Source organism: Falco rusticolus, chromosome 4 (assembly GCF_015220075.1).
Source record: "Falco rusticolus isolate bFalRus1 chromosome 4, bFalRus1.pri, whole genome shotgun sequence".
Classification (NCBI taxonomy): Eukaryota; Metazoa; Chordata; class Aves; order Falconiformes; family Falconidae; genus Falco; species Falco rusticolus.
The window spans coordinates 108,014,795-108,037,782 of NC_051190.1; the positions used below are offsets into that span (position 1 = coordinate 108,014,795).

Here is a 22,988-nt window from a genome sequence, read left to right on the forward strand (position 1 = left end):
TTGTTGTTAGTCAGCGGAGCCAGTACACCAGATTTCTTTGCGGCTTTTAGTGGAAAATATTAAACAGTCGCTCTTTCTTCAGTTATAGGATTTTTACGTTTTCAGCTGCGTTAGTCACAGAACTGGCACAGAGGTAACTGCAAAGACTGCCCCCCCCACCCCCCCCCCCCAAAAAAAAAAAAAAAGGAGGAAAAAAAAAAAAAAAAAAAAAGGTGCCTTTTTTTGGTGCCAGAGGAAGTTGCACTGGGAGCAGTGGCTGGGCTCTCTGGTAAGTGTGACATGTGAGCATTACTAGGCATTTCATCCTGCCAGGCTGCAGTCGCTGCTCGCCAGGCTGCTGCTCGGTGGGAATGCGGCCGTGGCGGTGGTTTGTGCTCTGTTCCTACGGGTTTTTAATGATCGGCTCGGACAAACAGGCTTCTTTTAAGCTTTGCGAGGCTATCTGCTGATTGCATAATTCAATTTGTCAAGAGAAAAAACTGATAAGCAGCAGCTCTAACTGAAGAGGAGAATCAGGTTGGCACAGTGACAGATGTTCGGATAAAGAAGTTGGCTCAGAGAGGATGTACGGAGTCTGATTTTTTTTTTTTTTTATTTTTTTTCCTCCTCTCCCCCTCAATCCAAATGAAGACTATCATGGGAACTGTATTCACATGGTGATCAAAAGAAATACTTGAGTGATGAACTGCTTTTGCAGAAGAAGTCTAAGGCAGTAATTTGAGCTTTTGTGTGCAGTAGCTAGCTTGTTTTGCTGAAGCGTTTTTCCTCAGCGGTATTTCTGCCTAATGTGTTTCCTGATGGAGAAGCCACAGCTACTGCCGGGTGAAGGGAAAATGAACGCTCTGCATTGCTTGTGTCTCTGACAGAGTAACGCCGTCTCTGTTGCTGTCGTTTGGGGAGGCTGGATTCAACCAGCAGTATTATTCAAGGAGTTCATTGTCCCTGTGGTCTGACTCATCGCATGTAAATGTACTGCAGCCGTGCTGTACGTTGCAGATATTTTTCTTGCATGGGAAAGAATTATTTTTCTCTAAGCAGGTCCTGAGTAACTGCTGGAAGCAAGATGTGTTTTTCTGGCTGGACTGTTTTTGACATTGAGAAAGGAAGCTGTAGAATGACAGGATGATCAGAAGGCGCGTTTATTTTCAGTCACCAGAAAGCCTGCGACGGTTGATTTAAAACTGACCTTGCAGGAGTGGGTATAGCTGCGGCTGTCTCTCTTGGGGCAATTGTTCCTTGTTTCATCCTCAATAGGACGGTGTGGTGTCTTCTTCTGCAACAATGATTTCACTGTGGGGGTAGAAGGACGCTGTGGAAGTTGTGACATTAACCAAGACAAATTTCCTTGTGAAAGGACAGCTGTGCGCGACAGTGAGTGCTGTTCGAATGGAATTGGACCTTGGGATATTTTTATCTGCTGTTCCACAGTTTCGTTATTGTGGTTTCGATGCCTAGGGAAATTTTATTTTAAAAACACCAACTTTTTTCCAGCATTCTCTTCAATATCTTAGGGTGTTTAAATCTGAAAAATGAAGTGCGAGGGGGGATTGGAGTGGCCTTTTTTAAATGCTAATACACCAGCAGTAGCACTCACAACTTTGTGAGGGCATGTGAAACAGGTGGAAGTATTTCCTCTATGGTCCCTGTTGTGGTACCTGTGGTCTGGTTCCAAACATACCATTTCTGGCTTTTTTTTTTTGTTGTTGTTGTTGCTTTTGCTTCCTCAAACGGATCGAATGAGTCGAGTCTGTATTGTTGTTTTGGAGGAGGTAGAAGATGATTCTCCGACGTTTATTTCCAAATTACCTCAGGAAAATGTATCTTTATGTCCATCGCCCTCTGGAAACGTGCTGGTAAGGCATGTTGTTTGTTGGCGTATTTCCTGCTTATAATACTGTCGCAAATACCAATAGTAATTTTCCTAGATTAACATGAATGTATGTGAAACTGAAAAGAGGCAAGGTGGTAAAAACTGTCTATACTAAAGAGGGGGAAAAGCTGAAACTTCCTTGTAGAATTAATATTTACAAGGGCCCATTCTTTTTCATCTAGCTTGAATTGTGATGCAACAAAACCAGATCTCGACTCTTGTATAATAGCAGAGGATTTTTAGAGGTCTTGGTAAACTTGTATTTGAAGTAAATGGTTTTTCCCTGCTCCACTCCTCATTCCTCAATGATACATTTATGCAATACTACTTTAGAAACTGATGTAGTCCTTGTATTGTAATAATATGTTGTGTTTATTTTGAGAACAGATAGAGTATATAATGTATATCAAGCAAGAATAATTCTAAGTTCAAATAAAAAAACATTCGTAGTCTTGATGTAACTGTTAAGATTCAAGCTACCACTTTCTGAAAATGATCAATACTGGGGACTGTGCTTTTATTGCTTTAAATCATTTTGTTTTGTCAAGTGGCTGACTTAAATCTTGCTAGCATACCTCAGCAGCTTTTCCTACTTACTAAGAAATCCTGCTATATTTAGTAATAGATGTGTGTGAGTGTGAATTTGTTACCATACTTATCTGATGCACTTTGCTTTCCCACTCTGTCTAAACAGGTGAAAAACTTCTAGTAACTTTAGTCACTTACTAATGTAAAAGGAGTTTGTTTGCTCATATAGAATTTACAGCATGTAGCAGCAGCCCTAATTTTATTATGAGGAGTTCTCTTTTCAGCTGGGTTTTTTTGTGTTTTTTTTTTTTTCTTCCTTTCATTGACTTAGAGTATTTTCGTGTGTGAGGTTTTTAAAACTTGGAATTTCTTCAGTTCTAAATACCTTGCCTGGTTTCTTTATTTCACTGCCTGGGATGTTTTAATTTGTCATCATCTTGTGTTTGTGCTATGTATAAAAAAAAAACCATATGTGCTTCACTAAAAACCAAAATGGGATTATATTCTAAGATATGTTTGTTCTTCATTTCAGCCACCATTGGTTCAAGCTATATTTAATGGAGATCCTGATGAAGTTCGAGCACTGATATTTAAGAAAGAAGATGTTAATTTTCAGGTAAAACCAAACATCATTAGCTTTGCATACATTTGAATTTTGTTTTGCTATTAACTTTCTGCTGTACTAATCACTTTAAATCTTGGCTGATTTGTGAGCTGTAAATTTTATTGTTTTTCTGTAATCAGCAAAGTAAAGCCTATACACATTCTTAATACTGGGAAGGAGGGATTAGCTTTATTGATTTGTGTCGATACTAAAGACATAATTCTACATTTATTTCAAATGTTTGTCTGCAGTGCTTGGGTAACTGAAAACTTTGTTCATACAGTTACATCAGACTTTAGAAAGTTTGACTGGTTAAGTGTGATGCTATGTAGGCTTCTGATTCTTTTAAAATTAAATACAGCATATAGTATACATTAGACAATGGTAAGAAGATTGACTGGGGGTTCATGGATTTTAAGAAGGGAAGCCTGATGATTATATTAAAAAGTAAAATTGAGAAATTGTGTTTATGTCCTGCTTGCAAACCAGGTAATGCAGACTTAAAAATGTCACTCAAGTGCAACTTGAGTTTGTTCCACTGGGTGAAATTCAAGATCTGAACAGCATGCAGTTACTGTATTTGCTTTCTAATACACGTTTGACACGATGCAAGATAATACGGCATAAACTCTTTACACTGCTTTTAAAGCAGAGTGACTTAAACCAATTAGAGCTTAACACTGTGGGAATTTATGTAGCTGTTTCTCCTTCAAATGTATCACGAGAGTGCTGCTAAGAAGCCACGGTTAACATTTAGGTGCTACATAGTGGCCAGTGTAAGATCATGCTGATTATTTACACTTTATTCTTAAACGATGGAAACCAAAAGCAAGTATTTGGTTTGGTATGTGTATTTTGACATTTAAAAGCATTCTACGCAACCTGTATCTGACCAATGCCAGCTAAAGTATAAGGGAGGCTTCCTGTTGTCTTCAAGAGCTTGAGCCCTGTATAAGAAAACTTGCTGTCAAAACTGAAGTTTTGTTTGATAAGGTTGGATTTTTTCCTCTTTCAGTAGTTTTGCATATCCTTAAGTAAGATAGTGTGATCGATTATATAATACCAAAAGACTTACTCTTCTGTTTAGTTATGAAAGCATTAGCTGTGTATCCTTGCAGTATCTTCATATATACGGTCTGTTCACATTGCCATTTTTATTTTTAAAAGCTGATAAGTCTGTATTGTTTCATGTAAATTCCTCCATGTGTAAGTCAGGTTTAGCGTTCATAGCTGTGGTGCCTGTAAACAGGGTTAGGTTAGGATCTTTCTGCTTTTTTGGCTATTTATTACAAAAACCTCTGCAAGATTTCACTATGTACGTGGTAGTGGTTTGGTTTTGGATTTTGTTCTGTCTAAATTTTTGTCAAACAGTTGTCCATAAATGTGAAGTCAGCAGATGTGCTTAAAAAGGAAAGCATGTAATTGCTTGATGTCTTTGAAGAAGGTTACTTCAGACTGCCAGGTAGTTACAGTGAAGAAAAGTATTGTAGGTAGAATATTCAAAATCTGGAGGGTTTTTGCATTTTACATAGGTGGGGTTTTAAAATTTTATTTTATTGCTTTCTGTGGATATGTCTCCCTTTAACAGAATGTGTGTGCATCATAGAATAACAACACCCAAGGTGTGTTTAGAATCCATCCACAACAAATAAGCTGTTTTTTCAAAGTCACCTTCTTCAGCATAGGCAGATGTGTATCACCCATGATCACTCCTTCCTACCATGGCACTCCTAGTCCTGCTATAGCATTTAATATTACCACGTATGTCCCTTAAAATGCTGCTTGTTGGGACTAAACAAGTATATAAATTCTCTTGTTGTTTGGTAGAAATGAATTAGACTGCCTAGAGGATTTTTCTTTGTTTCTCTCTGTGTGTGTGTGTGTGTGTTTTGTTTTTCCCTTGGTTTTTTCATTTGCTGTATGTGTTTAGCTGGAGATAATATATCCCCACATAGTCTAGATACAGAGCTGTCCCCTTAGTTATGTGTTATAAATTGGTGTGGATGGAAGGAGGGAAAAAGTGAAGAAAATGAAGTGGTTATGTATGTTGCCTAATAAAGAGAAGGACTGTGATAAACTGTTTTGACTGTTGTGGATTGTATTAGACCAGTGTATATGCTGGATTTTTTCCACTTTGCTGTCCAAGGGCTTCAGTACAGTTGTTTGAATTCCAGAGTCATTCCCTCCAATGCCTCTGTAGAGTCATTTCCCTCTCTTAAGAGCAACTAATTATTTTGCAGTTTGTATTCTAATAGCTGAGATTCCTTCCTTCCTCCCCTCCCCTGAGCATGGGTTGCACTCTTAACTGGAGACCGAGCAGGGGTTTGCAAATTAATTTTGTGCAGAAGTGAATTGAAGATAAAGCTGTTCTAGGTCTTTGTGGTGACAGTGACGTTCATCTAGGAAAGCTGTTAGTCTTGTTGAAATGTGGATGGTGTTTTTCCTTCTGTTATCATCCAGCTTCATTTACCTTTTTACTTTCAGGGTATGATATCTTTAACATTAACCACAATTGATGTAATACTCTTCTAAAGCGAAGTGAGTGAGTTGAGTCTGTGTATTTGGCTTCCAAAAGCTAGGCTGTAGCAAGTGTTTGATATAATTACCCTATCTTTAGGATAGTACCCTAATACCTAGGCTGGGCTGTATTAGAGCATTATTCCTGAAACAGATGATGTCTTCTACCGTAGTGTTATATTTAGAAAGATTCTGAGACTGGTAGCCTTTCATAACCTGAGTTGCTGTGTGCAACTGTAAGATGATGTGTGGATAGCAAACATGCTTTTTCAGGAAGAAGATTGTTCTCTGTTCATGCCACACCAGCCTTCTTGAGTCACAAGCTCAGCCTAGATTTAGAAAGTACGTATTGTATTCTGCTCTGCAGTTGCAATAGTTTGTGAAGAGCAAATTGGGTGTATCCCTAGCTGCTTAAACTGTGGTTCAAAAAGGCTTTTACTTTCTCTGCAAGTTGAAAGTATGCCGCTTTTTTTATAGACAAAACTGATTTATAGGAACTTTGTTCAAATGTATTGTTTGGAAGGTGAACTATCTCAAGGTTCCAATTAACAGGAAAAATGGAGGGGAACAATTGCTTCACCTTCCCCAAGAAAACTTGAGAAACTGTAGCTGCTTGTTTCATGAATCAGGCCTAAATCACATGCGTTGCATCTGTCAAGCCCGATGCGATTTCTGTTATACACCTGGCTCTTGCTATGGGGGGTGTGTGTGTGTGTATATATGTTAAAAAAATTATTTCTTGGTACCATCCTGAGCTTTTGAGACTTGGCAATAAAGAAAATCTTGTGTGATAGCTGACACATTTAATACCCCTTTATTAGTTAATGGGGATCCTCAACATTTCCTGCTCTGGCTGATTAGATTAGTATGGCTTTGAATGTTACGTACTTTTCAGCAGTTACTTTAGCTAACTAAATAATTTCAACATTGCCTTTTATAAATCAGGATTTGTTTTTTAAGGGGGGGGGGGGGGGGCTGTTACTGTTGCAAACTGTGCCATTTCTGTTTGTAACCAAAATGGGTTTATGATCTATGTTCAGTTTAATAGATCATGAAAATGGAATATTTCACCTGAGCTATTTGTTAAGGATACAATTCTGTGGAGGCAATAACAGCTAACTGTCAAAAATCGTTTAAGGGTTGCAGATCTGACTATTGAAATCACTGTTCAAAATCAGAACAATTTTTCCTTCTCCTAGACCTATTAGGATAATATTTCCTGCCATGAAAAGTGATACTTCAGGTAACCCAATATGCAGTTTTTATAACCCGATTGCACTTGATCTTAGCTGAGGGGTAAACATCTGATCCTCTCTGGAACTGATGTCAGTGTGCCCCTTGCTCATCTCACACTGAAGCCAAACAAGCGCTCTTGTTGGAGGAATCCCAAAATCGCACAGATCTCTCCCGATGTTAAAAAGCGCTCACTGGTCCTATTTAAAATATTGATAGTGATCTATGTGATAAGTGAATTTAACATTAAACACCTATATCTTACTTCTCACTGTGCTTTGTGAGAATAAAATGGATTTAAACTATGAAACATATTTTGAAACTGCTTTATGTGTCAGTTGGTGGTGTTTTTTTCCAATATAAAATGTAAGATGGGAAAATGAAGGAATTCCATATACTGTACTGAGGACTATACTAATCAGGGTTATCTTTATGATTTCTATTCTGGACTATTGGCCATCCAGCACAGCTCTTAATTTAATGGCTCTTTTCTATAGTGAGTAACCAAAAAAATAAAATAAAAGCTCACCTGTGCTACTGTTTTGGGAAAAAAGGAAAAACAAAGCAAAACCATAGAACCAAAAAAATCTTGTTTGCTTTCCTGCCCCCTACCTGTATTGGATAACAATGAAGTGTTGCCCATAAATCCCAAGTTTTGTTCATGGGACTGACAAGGGGTGGGAACCAGTAGCACCAAAGAACTAGGTAAGAACAGGAGGGCTAAGTGTGTGTGTCCGGTACTTTGAGCCGTAGGGTTGCTGTGGGTGACTTGCAGTAGAGATGCGGGCTCTGTTCCCAGTCCTGCCAAATGTGGGTTTGCATCACTTCTTTTTGTTATTTGCATGCTAGGAGGATGTTGCTAGTTGTTGTTCTAGGATAAAATATGACATTTTATTTGTTTTCCTGTTGTTTTTTAAATGTATCTTACTCTGCAGGTCATTGCATATACTGAAAGAGGAGGAAGTTGGTTTGGGAGTCTGGTGACAAGTCTAGTAATTCTCATACAGCATTGGGCCTGGGTGCCAGGAGAATTAGATTATCAAGAGTCTCAAATATCTGAGTAGTTTAGGAATGAACAATGAAAATTAAAGCACAGTTTAAAAAACAGGGAAGATTCTTTGTGATGCTGGTATAGGACAGCAAAGTCCTAAAAGAGGTTAAGTGGAAAAAATAGGTAGTGTGTGTATGGTCTTTCATCTTTATGCTTAACCTTGTGGGTTGAACTGTGGGGTAACAGGGTGCAGTGTAGAACAGGAAAGTCTGAATTACTTGAGTGAATTATGGAACATTCTACAAAATTTAGTAGAGTTCAATGTTCTGATCATACCAATAAATTCTGTATGTATTTCATACATTAAAAGAACTTTTGTTATGTTGTTATATGGAAAACTTAAACTGCTAATTCAGCAACTATATTAAAATATCTCTCAATGTAAAGAACCTTGCGTAAGTAAATATCATGGACTTGCTCAAAAAGAAATAAAAAGCCATAATGTGTAACAATGTAAAGATAATCTTCGGGAAATTTTTTACCTTTGTTCATTGTCTTTCTGTAGCCAGTTATTTTACCAATGACTAATGCAGAATTTTTTTTGTTTTTGATAAAAAGCGTGCATGCATATAACTACAAATGAAAATTCCCTTAAGTTTGACATATCTATGCCTTTAAAAACCCTCTTTCTGCAGCAATTGCTATGCATGAAGTGTTTTGAGTTACGCCTTTTGTTATCAGTGCCTGTTGTCACGATAGTGTTAGGAATTTGCTAGTTGGGACAACTGGAAGAAGTCGCTCAGAGCTGGTTAATACGTGACGCTTTTCAAATAGCCATGGTTCATCTGCAGGACCATGTTTCTTTGCTTGGGGGGTGTTCAACTAAGCTGTTTTTAATAAGTAGTGGAAGTAGTTTTGAAAAAAGTGGAGGAAACTGACAGTTTTGCACAGAAATTTACATGGGCCATATGAAAGCAATGGAAGGGAGCTGTGTCCAAATCATACTTCTTTCCATTTCAGGAATACTGTGACCATTGTTCAGAAAAAAGGGGTTTGATGTTTTGTAATGGTTTGTGATTTGGTCCACCCAGTGTGTTGCTTGCAGGGAAATGATTTTCCAGGCCAATTCATCTATAACACCTCTTGCTACTAGATAAAGCTTCTGGCAATTGGAGCAAAGCTACAGTTGTATCTGAACTGGTGAGAATAATAGAAGCTAAAAGCTAGGATAAGGTAGCAAAGACTAAGCAGGAATTGTGCACAGTTTTTAACTCTTCAACCTGTGTTTCTGAAGAGGTGAGAGATTGTGAGTTTGCTAATTAATCTGTTTGTCCCAGTCATGCATCGGTCCTGGTGTTGGTAACTATTTTATCAGGCTCCTGAAAGCAGTGTAGACTATTTGCATGAAGGACTTCATCACAGCTGGAGTTGGCAACAAAAAGTTGCACTAACATATTTGGTACTGTGCAGCAGCATCTTACTGTGTTCCCTGGCAGGACAGACTATTCAGGCAGCACGCTTAACTGCTAGTTTGCTGCTTTGAATGTGAGGGAGGAATTTAAAGGGCATCCAGAAAATAGTGAAATATTCTGAAGAGCGCAATTTGTTTATTTTTTTTAGTTCCTGTCTTAATAGGCAGGGTCTGAACTCTTACTTTCTTAGTTGTGGTCTAGAGAGTGTCAATCAGGCATACATTTTTTTTCTTTAAAAGCATCAGTCTCTTTTTTTTTTTATTGCATCTTCTGCTAATTCCCAGTTGCAGACATAAAGAGACACTGTAATTATTATAACTTTAACTATCTAGGTTGACAGTCTAGATTGTGAATGTTTTTAATAGGACTGAATTGTGCACATGTCCAAGATACCATTACAGCTACACAATCTTAAATTTAGACCTTCTATCCAAAAATGTTGTAGTACCTTGAGTCTAGCAAAGTAGTGTTTAGTGAAAAATGTGGACTTTTGATGTTAATAAAGTACATAGAAATATTTGCATGTTTTCTACTGAGAGCACTTTTTTTTTCCTCAGAGAGATTTAGAATAAAGACAAATTTTAGTTTCCATCTCTTGCAATGTGCTAGTTAGAGCTAGTGTGGTTCTTAAGTTTTTAGTTTCAGGTTTTAGCAATCAGATCTAGAGGAAAAAATAGTTTAGAACTGCTTCCTAATGTTCCAAATTATTTGTTTATTTTAAATCCTGTTTAACTTTGGAGTTCTAGTAGTTTGGGTTTTTTCACTAGAAAGGTTTCTGGTTGAACATTACTTGTAAACTGTTTTTATTTCCAATTTAGAGTGTAGCACATTCGTGGGATAAAATTACAGGTATCTGAGATTGAAAGACTTTTCAGTATGATGAGAACATAGGATGAGTTATAACTTACTTTGGTGCTAGTTATTTAATTCAGTTTCATCGTTTCGATTGTTAAGCACAGTCCCCCACTGTGAGTTTTTCTGCAAGTAAGAACTGTATATTGAAAAGATTATATATATACACATATGCAAGTTATATTATAAAATGTGAGTATGTGTGTGTGTATATGTGTATAAATAATTTTTAAAATACGGTAGCTTATCTAATGTTGGTGACAGTAAACATACAATGAATTGACAGTCAGTGCAGTTCTTTGAAATAACTGAACATCAGGGAGGAAATAAAACATTCCTGTGTAAACAAAAACTAATAATGAGAATCTCTCCAGTAAAAAAACATCACTGAGAAACATAGGCCTTGACTCTGCAGCAGCTCCTGCCTGAAACCCAGCTTCAGGTGCTGGAGCAGAGAGTGAGAAATTGTCTTGGGCATGTGGGGGGCAGTAAGACCTGGCGGAGAGCAGGTGAAGTCAGGATGGGCATAAATCACAAAAGGAGCTGAGTGTGCCTGCAGATGTTTCCACTGCTGTTTGTTGAAAGATTTGTGTTACCCATCTGAAAAACAATAATTATACCTATCTCTTACTCGGAACAGATCTCTAATAAGACTTGAGAGAGCTTTTGTAACTAGATAGAGGCATTTTAGTTATTGGATTAATTTAATTTGGTATGTTGTCATTTTGTGTAAGGTATATGTAAATATATTTTTCATATGTATAGGAGAGAAGAAAATAGGATATAATCTCAGAGAATAATGGTAGCATTCATCTGTAGAGAGTCCTGTTTGGCCACGGATTTCTAATAAAATTCAGCTGTAGAATGAGAGCAAGATATTTCTTTCTCCTTAAACTTTTTCATGGACTTTTGTCCAATGTGCATGTCAATGTATTGTGTCACTTTCTGCTTCTGGTCAGTCTCTGTATTAAACTTTCTTAATGTTACCACTGCAAACAGGAACCCCCGTTTCCTGTGCGACTGGCCTGATGAAATGATGAGTCGTGATGCTCTCCTGCTTCATAAAGTGTTCACTTCATTGACATTTCTTTACATCTGAAGAATAGCAGGAAAATTCTGTGAAGAATCCTATTTTGGGGGAGAAGACTGTGGTCCTGTGCAGACAGGAGCAGGTTCTGCCTGCTCAGAACTTGGAGCCATGCATCAGTTTTAATGTGGTGTGTCTTGCATGCAAGAAAGTCTAGGAAATGTTTTTTAGAAGGACTTTATATGAATAGCACAGGCAAATAAATGTGTATGGTGTTTTTATTAACAAGACAAAGTTAGCTTGTAGAACATCTTGCCACTAAACATGCTCGAGTTTTATTAGGTGGGTTTTTAGGCAATAGAGTTCAACGCTACCATATGGGAATGTCCAGGGGTTATTGTGCTAAAGAACTGAGTCAGTTCTTAAAAACATGAATATTCGTATTATGTATCTGAAGGGATAAGAAGAAGCTTTGCTGCAGGGAATGTAGAGAAGCTTTTCCTATAGGAAAGCTTCTTCCAGTTCTGAAGGATCTGGTATGAGGCTGTTTAATCCATGGGTCTGAGGCCTGACTGATTCCAGAAATGGAGAATTTTGGAGACCTAATTCTTCTGAGTGTTGTGGAAACTTGCTGCAAGTTGTACATTGTAAAGAGTATCCACCAGCTACTGAAAGAAGATTTAGATTCATAATACAGCAGTTATTTATTGTTACTTAAAGCTTTAGATTTCCTGTTCATTAATGTGGAATGTTTTTTCAAGTATGTCATCTGTAATGAATAATCAGATATCTTATTTCCTTTTTAGTGGTTTAGAGTGAATCATGTTTTTCAGCCTCAATGTAAAGTGTGTCCAAATGGTGCTGAGTTCCTCTTCTGGTGCAGAAACAGATGCAGAGTGTTTTAAATACAAATCTGTATAATTAGGCATTTTTCTTCAGAATCGAAACTCTTAATGAGAGAATCTTGCCAGTCCAAAGAGGAATAATACCATGCTTCTTGTTGATAACACTGTGTTTGGCCTGTGCAGATGCGATTTTCAGATGTTGTGAGTTATCACTCTTACTAGAGTGATACAAGCAAACCTTCAGCAGTTACGGGCAGCCTGACTAACATCAGAAAGTTGCAAGTAGCTTCTGTGGATGGTAGTTCTCAAAAAGTTACTGCTGCAGAAGGGCAGGACTCTGAAAAGAAGGTGCTTACATGGGTGCTGCCTTGTACAGGTAGCAAGAGATATTGTTTAGAGACGTAGTACCAGTGTAGTGAGCTGCTCTAGGCTAATATATCCTTCTCCTCAAGTCTAGTAAGCTTGGCTAGTACTATGCTAATATGGTTATACTGTTTGCTAAACTGGGCAAACAAGCTTGGATGTCTGCATGGTGGTGTTGTTACCATATTGGCTGTACTCTGAATTTGTTTTACAGTAATTGGGGGTTTGACAGACAGGTTTTGTTTCAGCCATTGTTATTTCTTTAACATTGAGAAATTGGCATTGATGTAGCAAACCATGAATAATTAGATCAAATTTAAATGTTTTTCAAGAATTTTGTGTATAAGTCTCCAGTGTGATTCTTAGTGATAATGATTTTGTAGATCATGACTGACTTGCTATATTACTTCTAGTGATTATTACTTAAGATTGTAACCTTCGATACGTAAGTAAGTTCTGCATTTCCTGCTGCTTTTACAAAACAAGCTAGAGGCAAGGTCTTGAATAGTTAGAGCTTACTGGAGTTACTCTTGGCAGTTGCTGTGCCTGTCACGCAAAGGATTGGTATTTGAGAACAGAACATCCCCACTGAAAGAGCAGAGGGAAGAAAAAAGCTCAGTAGACTTAATGTGCATTAACTTCCAACATCAACACTCCTTAAAGAATGCATTGCTGGTAATAGCAAGATAGGATTTGAATTTAGGAATTATTTGCAGTAACTTTCTGGGTGAAAACTATGCATATGCAACATACTTTTGAACAAGACTATTTTCTCCACTTTGCAAGTGGTTAAAGCAGTCTTACATATCTAATGCGCTATCAGTAAACACCGTTTCCTTTGTCCCCTTTGGCCCTTGTACACAGGCTCTACATAAGGTAGATACCCTTTTTAAGTTCCTTAAATCTAATCTAGTAAAGGGTGGTTGTATATCAAAAACTAGGGGGGAAGCATCTCTTATTTCTTTGCTACATGCTGTAGGGAGAGCTGTCCCATGAATGCCTGAGGACGAGGGCTCTCGTCGACATTTGGTAGGTGGCTGTAGGGCCTGGAAAGGCTCGTACTGCTGTCAGGTCTGAGGACAGATGAACTAGAAGCTCATTGCCATGAGGGCTCTCTTGAGTCCTTGCTGAAGAGTATGCCTCTGAAGTTCAGATACAACATCAGTCTGGAATATAAAGTTTGAGGGGAATTTTCTCAGACCTGTGATGTTAGCCGGTACCTTTCTGTCTCCCAAAACCAGTGGAATTCTGTTATCTTTCAGTCTTTATTGAAGACCTACTTTTATTATAATCCTTCCAAATTATTAATTTCATTTCACTTTCATTTTCATTTTTTATTTGCAAGAACTACTGGTTATATACATATGTGTATATGTAATTATGGTCATTTATAAATAAATTACATGATGCTGACTTATTGTCTCATAGGAGTGCAAATGTCTTGCTTTAGTTGCTGCTAGCGCTTCCTGTAATGACAGTTCTCTTCTAAGCTGATAATCTATTCACTAAGGAATAGTGCAAATAAAATACTTTGATCCGAAGGTTACCGACAGTTTTGGAGGAGTTTTGATCCTTGCTAGCAGAGGCTTTCTGTTGGGTTTCCTTGTGATCAGGGTGGAGACTTCATTTTCTGTTGCAGATGCTTATTTTGGGTGGATGGTTTTTTTGACTGTCACATTCTTCAGAATAGGTACATTCTGTGGTTTTTTTCTTGCCTAACACTTTGTGCCTTTTGTTAGCACAGATTGTGTTGTATGCTACTGAGTCAGATGTTCAGAATAGTGCAAGGGTCTCTTAATAGAAGGACTTTGTGTGTTGCAGCAAGGTGACTTGACTTTATGAAGCTATCCAGCTTGACATGCACAAGCAGAATGTTTTAGCTTGCTCCAAGAAGAGGTGCTAACGTTAAACAGACAACCTGAAAACCACATCTTTTCCTGTCACCAAGACAATGCGGTTATTGAGATGAATACCTGAATTACATCAGACACATATAGGGTTGTCATTCTAGCACTAGCCTTTGAATGAAAAAGGCAGAAACCCCAGCTTCTCTGAACAAAAGTGTCATTGGCCTGAACGTAATGTGGTGGATTTAAACTGGGATGGAGATGTGCATACCTTACCTAGTGTGGTGTGATCTTTCACTGGAGCATAAACAGAGCCTGTATTGTACTGTTTTCTCTCTTGGCACATTTTCTTATTTGTGTCCTCAAATACTACAGATAGATGACAGAGTAAGATGAGGCAGTCACTGTCCCTCATTTAGCCTGCTCTACGAGCGCAGGCTGGCTTATGTAATGTCCTCCGCGTCGCTGTACGCTCACTATGGGAAGTCCATTGTTTTCACATGCTGCTTTGCTTTTTTCAAAAACAGTTCCAGAGTTGTTTATAACTTTTCTTATCAGCAACTGCATTGCAGTTAAGGGCTATGTTTGTCTTGTGCCGTAGGTACCAGGTAAATGTTTACAAATATACTTGGGAAGGGTAAAGCCAAGGGAAAGAATTTTTTAATGTATCCTTTTTTAAATATAGCGTAGTTTTGAATGCTGTAGGGTTTTGTGTTGGTTACCTTTTAAGTTCAGTGATGGAGTTTTCTTGCTGTCTGTCTTCCTCTCCACCATAATCTAGTATATTAATAAATAGTCTTGGCCCTAAAAGTTGCTCTGTTTTAATTCCTAAGTTAAAGGAAGGAAGATACATCTAAAATCTCAGCTGTACTGTGAGATCAAATTGCTCTTATCAAAGAGTAGAGGATAGCTCTTTATTCATTCCATGTATTGGGCAAGAATTCAGTAGCCTTTTTTAGTGATAAATGGGACCAAATTCTTGATGTTGGAACTTCCAGTGAAAGGGAGCAGCTCACAAAATGTCTTCAGTTATCCGGGTCCTTATCTGATACCCAAATGAATGTTTGAGTTCACTCACAAGGATTCCTAGACTTTAAAATTTGGGCAAAAGAAGTTACATAGGCAGTTTCATAGAATAAGACGTAGGTTCAGCTTTTCTTAGAAGCTGTGCTTGTTCTGTACATGAGTTTGAAAACCTGACCAGTGAGAATTGTAACAGTGACATCAACTTTACAAAACCTGCATGGAACATAAAGGTTAAAGGATATGAGAAGATGTGTATTTCCAAAAAGCACCCTGACTTGGTACTTTCAAAAAACAGAAATTGGAGAGGTATTTTTGAGGTGAATTGCTTGGAAGTGGAAAAATACAGAGATGTTGGATTGTTTCAAAATACGTCTCTTTAAATACCTAACTACAAGTCAAAAAGTCTTCTTGCTGTGTACATCTTCAGTTGTGAGAAATAAGGATGCAATGTCTACCAGAATACCTCAAGCTCTCGTGTCCTCATATGTGTTGTTACTGATAACTTTTTACCTTTAGGAGTTGCATAAGTTCTAAGAAAAGTAGGAAGTTTAACTTCATTTTCTCTTGTCATGGGCAGACAAAAATAATGGTCTTCCAGAAACCAAATGAAAAAAGAAACACTTTGGATTTTACAAAATTTTGTCTGTTTTCTTAGTAAAACAGCATATTTTTGAAGATTTAGTACTTCAAAAAGGCCTTCTTGAAAACAACACAGGCTCATGAACTGAATCTCACTGTTTAGGCATCTCAGCCACATCAAAATAACTTGTAATTTTTGAGTGCACTTCTTTAAATGAGAAATTTTTACTCTCCTTCACTGAGAGTTTAGCTGGCTGTGGGGTCCAGCAATAGTAATCATAGATGGAATTGAAGCTCAATAGCTGTTCCTTGTGCTGAATGTTGACTCATTTCTTTTTGTGTGCCTGTCTTTAGGCGCCACTGTTTTCATTGGGCAAGGCTTCAAACATTACGCCTGAATGGTGTTTTGTGCCTGATGCTTGTGATGTAAGACAGCATTTAAAGAGATAATTATATGAAAAGATATCCAGAATAGTGTTGGTTTTTATTCTGAACTTGTTTCCTTTTTTGCCAGTCTTTTCTGTAGTGTAGTACCAACTTGTGTTCAGAACTGCATTTTCCTAAGTTGCTATGGGCGTTAAAGTTTGGGATTCAATGAAAGTTAAACCAACAGGTTTTCTCACGTCCCCTCCTGTCAAGTTGTTCTACTGAGCGACAGTATTAAAGACTGGATTGCCTTTTGGACAGGAGCACTTGGCATCTCATGTTTGCTCATGTAACGAACTCTTGATATTATTTGTGCAAGTTTTGTTAAAGGCATTTCCGGATGTTACTTAAAAACAAAAGATACAACTAAGCTACCTTATTTGTTTTTAAAAACGATTTTTTAATAAGAAGTGGTTGAATATAAGTGAATATTCTGGTATGTCACTGTAATATATATGAATGCTAGATGCTTTTTCTATGCAAACCTAGTTTTAATGATTCCCACCGGATTGCTTTTACTTGCCAGGCATTTTAGAAGGGAACCAAACTTTCAATGTAATTCTTACTTGTAAGATTTTATTTTGTGTATGAATTGTGTATAATGGTTCAGTAAGGATAGAGTTTTTTATCCATTCTAGTTTTGTTATTTGAGTTGAATCAGATAATCATTAGCTGCATGGGAAGTAAGCTGTTTCCCATGGATTTTAGTTCCCATAGGGAACAGTCCCATAGCTGTTCTATGAACTTGAACTTCAAATTCAATCACGTAAATTCCATTTAAAAATGTCCGGAGGCATCAGGTTAAATGAGGATGCTTTTGGAATTGCAAACTATGTCCAGACATGCAATGTGAATTATTCCATACCTCTTCCTTGGTGGAGATTCCCATTTATGCTTGTGTCCCTGTGATGTGGATTTGTATGCAGCAGACATCATCATTCTGCTCTGCTCTAGGTGAAGGTGAAACTGAAATGTTTGACCTGCTATTTTTCTGTAAGACTTCAGATACACTCCAGGTTTTGTGTTAGGGGAGAAACATGATTGCCTGGGATGTTCCAGTAGCCAGAAAAGGAAGGGATAGCTGTTCAGTTATGAAATGCATTACAGTTGGTCACCATTGTTGCAGACTTTCAAACTGCCATTTAGGATGTGTCTGTGATGCTTCTTCCCTGTAAAACTCTGACCATAGTAGATACCTTATTGTTCCAGGGAAGGAGGTTTCCTGGACAATGTTCAGTCTGTTCTTCATTTCTTTTGGTGGATAGTGTGGATACAAGTGAAAAAATTCTAAAGGTAAATTTCTAAGCCTTTTATCACTGCTGTTAGTGACTAAATCAGAATAGATCAGATTGTCCGTTTCTGGTTTTAATGCCGCTCAGCATGATTCCTCCCTCTCCTGCCCATTCACCCAGACCCAAGTTAAATTTCTTCCCATTTCTGTGAAATAAGCCCATATGCAAAACCTAAACAGCCTATGGTATGTCCATTTGCAGTTGCTGATCATTTGAGTTTGTGGAAAATTAAATTTTGGAGAGGAGAGTTAGTGTCTCCTTTGCAATTATGTAGCTAATAGTCTTTTCTTCTAACATCAAAGAAGTACAGTGATTGCTGGCTACTTTACATGTCAGCATAGATCCACTAAAAATTGCCTTGTTATGGGATTTTTTTTTTTTTTCTTGTGGCAGTTCAGAAACCTGTGAGCTTGTACTCTCAAGGAACATACATGTTTGGAGTGACACTTACATTTTTCTATAAACTCCATTTCCTAAAAGGATGCTCTTGTGACCTTTTTCCAGGTGGCTTGCTAGTTCTCTTCTGACTTACCTTTTTTTTTTTTCTGCTCTATCTATCTGATTTTAATGTCTCCACAAGCTATAGTGGCACTCACAAGTAAATTATTTAGTGGTTTAATCCACAACATGACGGGTTTTTATTATTATTATCTAGAATCAAGTCAAAGAGCATGTACTATTAAATTAGTACTGATGATCTTCACTAGAAACAACACTGGGGTTTGGCAGATTACAGTTGAAGTGACCCTCGTTGCTAAAGACCCTTCTCCTACAAGACAAGTCCTCTAGAGTAATTGCTTACTGCTCTCGGTAATGAGCACGAGGACAAAGATGCTGCCTCAGTTTTTTTGTGATTGCTTAAAAGTCTAGATTTGCTCTGTCCTAATAGATGGCATGAAGAGGATGTGTCCTGAAATGTAATGTCGAGTCTTAAAGCCTTATTAGTGAAAGTTTTAATATCGAGCTTTCAAAAAATGTTTCTTTCTAATACAGTACAAGTGTTTATGAAAAACAGTAGCATGAGCATTAGTTAAAGACATCAATAGACTCAGGGTGTCAAATCTAGTCATTTCAACTACAATGTATCTCTCTTCTGGCTTCAAAGGATACTTTGTGGTTAGCTGTGTAATAGTATTATTTTTGCGGTTAACGGCCTGCTTTCCTCCTGTTTTTAAGCATGCAGAAGACCATTATTGTACCTTGTTAGGCTTGCTAGCTATATTGGAGCTGCATCTTAAGATTTGAAATACAGCGAGAAAATAGAGGTCTGCTTCTACAAATAGTTAGCCAAAATTAGTTAGAAAATTGATAATTTTTTGATAATGTGAAGTTCTGGGAATTGAGTTAAGAAATACTGGGGAAAAAATCCAAAGAAACAGCAGACTAATTACACTGTAGGGATACAAACAGATTGACAACTTTTGAAAGCCTAATACTTCATCTTTTTTTTCTACTGTCAGTTGACAATAATACAACTAATTTTCAAGGTCTAGTTATGTGTTTTTAAGACACCACTTTGTTCGTGGTCTCAATTATAGAATTATGTATCTAAACTAAACTTTTGTGAACTTTAAAGTTGGAACGTAAAAGCCAAATATTTAAATGTGTTCTGTTGTGTGGAGGAACAAAAAAAAATGTTGGAGTAGACATTTTAACTTATGAAATAACAGTTCTAAATCTGTAGCAAAATCTGGAGATAAAATTCAGTGTTGTAGTGACTCTCAAGTGTAGCACTGAGAGACTTCACAGTGGGAGAGCTCTGTGGTATTGGGCACTGTCAAAGAATTGGAAATATTTTGTAGTCATGTTGTTATACGTTATCTGTGAATGCAGGAGTTGATGCTGGTTGAATAGTCCTGTCTCTCTAAGCTAACTGAAAAATATACCGAGTGAAGTATTATATTTAAAAATAGTTTCACTTACAAGGAATGTTTATTAAAGATATTGCAGGGTATGTTGCAACTGAAACTCTTTCAAGATTTATGATTGTGTATTTAAGGTTGATTTCTGCCAGGAACAGATGGTAGTGAAGCAGACTGCTGACAAGCGATACAGCAAACACCTATTAAATGATACTTTGTACGTGTGATCACGAAATAATGAGAGTATCTTAGTGTTGCTGCAAAATTTGGTTTTGAAGAGCAGATAGGATAAAGAGGAGTTTTTATGAACGGGGAAGTTACATTCATGCTTTTCCAAAAAAATACTTTAATTCAAAGATTTTGGATCAGTAGATATTTAACTATTTGAAGGGCAAATTGAAGGTATATTCTAACATACTCTTGGAAAAGCGGTAGTCAGGTTATGGCAGTCTTACATACAGGATGCATACGTATGGCAATCTTATGTACAGGGTAATAGAGATCTGCCTTGAAGGCATGTAGCTCCTTTAAAACTCTTCTCTAGTTGCATGTAGTTATTCTAAATTAATTGCTGAGATAAAGCGAGGAATAAATTGTTATCTCTCAAAGGATACTTACTACTTTTAAAAGAGGTGGATTTGAATGCTGCATGTTTAAATTAGCCACAGATTTATCCGTGAAATAGCCGGTGAAACAATTCAAGCCTATGTTTTAGGTAAAATGAAACAAAGGTGGCATTACCCTTGTTCTAGGTTAGAGGAGTTACGAAGAAGCTCGCAGCACCACTATCCCTGTCACGTTGTTCCAGATTTGGTTTTAACAGGGTTGTAAGGCTTTCTCCTATACAAATCTCATGTCATAATCCTTATAGAAACTCCCGTGCAGATGAAATGTTTGGGTGACTTGAGAAATGGAAGTACTGCAAATGGAATGATTATGTTTTTCATGTAATGCAATCCAAAGGTGCATATAAATATGATGTTGGGCTTTTTGTGACATAGATCTGTCATTCTGAAAACCGATTCCTTAAGGACCGAGCCCTTTTATTGCTTTTTAGTTTGTTGACAGTGTTGGCCAATATCTGGAATTAAACTTTGGAGTTTCTTATTAGGAATATAAATACCATTGTTATTTCTACTGGAACATAAACTTTCTTTCAGCTGTGTAAAACCTGCCTAATGCAATTAGTGTGATGTGTTTCCTTACTACCATTACAGCTGATTTAAAGTTGTAATAGTCCCATTTGCCTTGCAGGTTTTTGCATTGGAAAATGGAGATGGCACAACACTCGCTTTTCTGTGTTGTCAAATACCACAGTACTACTGTGATATTTGGAATTAAATAGTACCAACAGCGTTAGACTTTTACATTCTGTGTAACAATGACTTTTATGTACAAAACCCATTCACTCTTGAAATGTTTCATTTAGTGTCATTCAAGTTTATGAAATTCAAGGAGCAACCTTAGGGCCAGTGTTCATATTAGTATGATGTATCAGTGCTGCAAGATGTCTGCTTCCAAAGGAGCTTGTTAAAACTGAAAGCTTGATTAGTGTTATTTACTGTAATGCTTTATATGCAATAGTTTGTATTTGTGGGTGAAAATTGTTTACCATTTATTAATAAAAATGAGTTTATCTGTATAGCAGTACTTTAGTAGCATTTAAAATATGAATTCTCTTTAATTTTACTCAGATTTAAAGTATTAAAATTCACTGATTAAAATGTAAGACTTCAGATGGAACAAAATTAGAATTTTCTTTTAATGGAAGGAGAGACTTCTGCATACTGATGAGAGTTTGCTGAATGCAGCTTTTCTGCTTTTGTACGAAGTTCTGAAAAAACGGTTTTTAAATACTAAAACAAAAACTTTCTCACAGAGAAGGTAACTTTTAAAAAAAAAATATCGTTTTGGGGAGACATCGAGAAGTGCCAGCTGTGAAACTAGGGGAAAAAAAGTCAGGGCTTCTGTCAAAGCATCCTCAGCATGCAGAATACTTGTGGTTGATAGAGACCCTGGGGCTTGGGATTGTTGGAATTCCAAGCCTGGAGCTGACCCAGAAGGTGACAAGCCATGAGCATCCTAGCAGGACTGCCCTAGTGTGTAGAGCAGGAAAGTCTCCACCAGCCTCCTGCGTATGTACCCTCCCAGTTTGTACTCCCTGCTGCAGAACTGGGAATTGGGCTTTGAGTCTTTTCAAGCTGTCAGCTTAAGAGCAGCAAAACTAAAATATTTGCATGACTGGAAATACACAGCTTGGAAACACAGAAGCACTGGAGTGGAAATGTTGCTGGTGTTCAAGCTGCTTTCGTGTTTGTATTTTGCTGGTTTCCATGAGTAGAGGCTGGATTTTTGGAGAATTGTGGCTGGATTTTATCAGAAGTTTGGACCATGGGTGTTTCAGGAAAGTATATTTGGGTGATTAGCATTTTTCTAGACAAACAGCTCTCTTCTCTCCACCATTATATTTCTCCACCAAGATTTCTGATTGGTTTTATCAGATTGGTTATTTCATGACTTCTGTCATTTAGATGTTAAAAACCAACCAAACAAACAAAAAAACAAATCGAACAAACCGATACCACAACAAATGTGATGAAAACTTTGATAATAATGAACTTTTCCCTTTAAGTGGGAAATGCAGTTTTTGCTTGTGTTCCTGAGTGAATAATGTCTCTACAAAAGGACCTATTCACGGCCTATCTTACTTTCTTTAATTCTACACTGAAATTGCAGACAATATAATATCATACTCATTTTTTTTCTGTGTTTCTTAATCTGTAGATTATAGGCTCTTTTAACATTATCAAAAAGCTTAAATGGGGTTGCGAAATATTAGCTAGCTATAGTAGCTCTGCTCCTCCAGACTGGAGGAATGAAAACTGATTTTCATTGCTGGCTGGTCTTCACTGCCTTTGGGCTGGGCAAGCAAGTTTAGTATGTGTATTACTTTTTCCCTTGTGCTTCCTGTCTGTCTGTTATTCCCCACCCACCCCACCCCCACCCCCCTTAGATAGTAAGTCCTTTGTTGCCAGGGGCTGTCTTTTTTGTCATAAATGTGTAATCTCCTATTAACGCATACTGGCAAGTAATTGATACTGTGAGGCATTATGTGATGTTACTGATAAGTAAGTAGTATTGAGTCCTTATTCAGGGTGCGTCAGGGTCAGGTTTGCACTGCTCAGTTTGGAATTACTTGTGTATAATTCCAAAAAATTGCGTTAGGAAACCTACGATAAGATGGTAACTGTAAATTCAACTTCTGAGCAGGGACTGGACAGGGAGTAGGTTGGGGCAGTGTGGGTGGGGGGTGGGGGTGTCTTGGGGGGTGGGGTTGAATGTTCTAAGTTCTGAAATTGTCTTTTCTGTTTTAGAAGTGACTTCTTGGGTCGCAGCTCTAGTTTTGCTATCAGATGTGTCCTGCCATGAACTTGAATTTTCTTCTTGTATGCTGCTAGCTCTCAAGTAGGGAGTCACTGAATGAGTGAATTATTTTGGTGAGGGAGAGGAATGCTTTTCACAATAAAATGTCAATTAAAATGCACGTTAATTTTATCATAGTTGTGACACAGCAGTTAAATTAGTAGACATCTCTTGCGACTGTTATCTTGATCTCTCACCCCTGGTATGTTTGAAACTGTACCAAAAAAGATG

The 22,988-nt window shown here is 37.5% G+C and overlaps 1 protein-coding gene across 3 annotated transcripts in view; it reads left to right on the forward strand.

The window, feature by feature from the left end:
• ANKRD28 (ankyrin repeat domain 28) overlaps window positions 1-22,988 on the forward strand; it is a 128,577-nt gene that overhangs the window by 45,546 nt on the left and 60,043 nt on the right. The window contains exons 1-2 of one of the 3 annotated variants that reach the window (XM_037383301.1): window positions 304-1,853; window positions 2,931-3,014. In XM_037383301.1, coding sequence (XP_037239198.1) covers window positions 1,737-1,853; window positions 2,931-3,014 — 201 coding nt within the window. In that variant the 5' untranslated portion in view covers window positions 304-1,736. Of the gene's footprint in view, window positions 1-303; window positions 1,854-2,930; window positions 3,015-22,988 lie in introns of those variants that run through there. The other 2 variants (XM_037383298.1, XM_037383300.1) reach the window with 2 other exon arrangements.